Source organism: Eimeria mitis, genomic scaffold (genome assembly GCF_000499745.2).
Source record: "Eimeria mitis Houghton genomic scaffold, Emh_scaff117, whole genome shotgun sequence".
Lineage (NCBI taxonomy): Eukaryota > Apicomplexa > Conoidasida > Eucoccidiorida > Eimeriidae > Eimeria > Eimeria mitis.
In genome coordinates, this window is record NW_013567995.1 from 20376 (window position 1) to 21320 (window position 945).

Here is a 945-nt window from a genome sequence, read left to right on the forward strand (position 1 = left end):
TAAATAATATAAATAAATAATATAAATAAAATAAATAAAAGTAAAACAAAAGAAAAGAGACAGGCGATATTGTTGCTGCAGCAAGCAGCAAAACTCCCCAACTGTTTGCAGCAGCAGCAGCAGCAGCAGCTGCTGCTGCTGCTGCTGCTGATGTTGGTGCTGCTGCTGTTGCTGCTGCTGGTGTTAGTGGTGCTGCTCCTGCTGGTGTTCGTGTTGCTGCTGCTGCTGCTGCTGGTGTTCGTGTTGCTGCTGCTGCTGCTGGTGTTCGTGTTGCTGCTGCTGCTGCTGTTGCTGCTGCTGGTCTATAACGGCAATGGGGGTGTATTGTGCTGCTGCAAGCTGCTGCAGTTGTAACTGCCACTGCAGCAGCAGCTGCTGCTTTTTTTGCTTCTCGTTTTTGTTGCTCTTATTATTTTTGTGGATGTTGCTGCTGCTGCTGCTATTGCTGTTGTTCTTGTGCAGCAGCAGCAGCAGCAGCAACAACAGCAGCATCAGCAGCAACTATCGTAATTGTGTTGTTGGTGTTATTCCTACGCTAACTGCAGCAGCAGCAGCAGCATCACCAGTATCAGCAGCATCACCAGCAGCAGCAGCAGCAGCAGCAGCAGCAGTGTGTGTGTGTGTATATGTGTTGCACCTACCTTCTGTCTGTCTCTTTCTGTCTCCTAGCTGCAGCAGCTGCAGCGGCGTTCCTGCTGCTGCTTCCCACCCCAGGTAAGCAGCATAACCTCTCTCTAAGCGGCGCAACTCCTGGGGGCTAGCGGGAGAATACACACGAAACTGCCTGCACACACAAACCCTAAACCCTAAACCCTAAACCCTAAACCCTAAACCCTAAAAACCCTAAACAGTATATGCTGGAGAGTAAACACTAGATAGGAAACGATGAACCTTAAGTATAAACCCTAAACCCTAAATCCTAAGCAGTCAATCTTTAGCTCTAAA

General features: G+C 48.6%; 1 protein-coding gene across 1 annotated transcript in view; it reads right to left on the bottom strand.

Annotated features, from left to right (window-relative positions):
• Window positions 1-183: 183 nt before the first annotated feature.
• EMH_0086120 (uncharacterized protein) overlaps window positions 184-945 on the bottom strand; it is a gene marked incomplete at both ends in the record, with an annotated part of 2015 nt that continues 1253 nt past the window's right edge. The window contains 2 exons of the mRNA XM_013494472.1: window positions 184-302; window positions 642-784. Of these exons, the coding sequence (XP_013349926.1) occupies window positions 184-302; window positions 642-784 (262 nt within the window). The remainder of the gene's footprint in view (window positions 303-641; window positions 785-945) is intronic.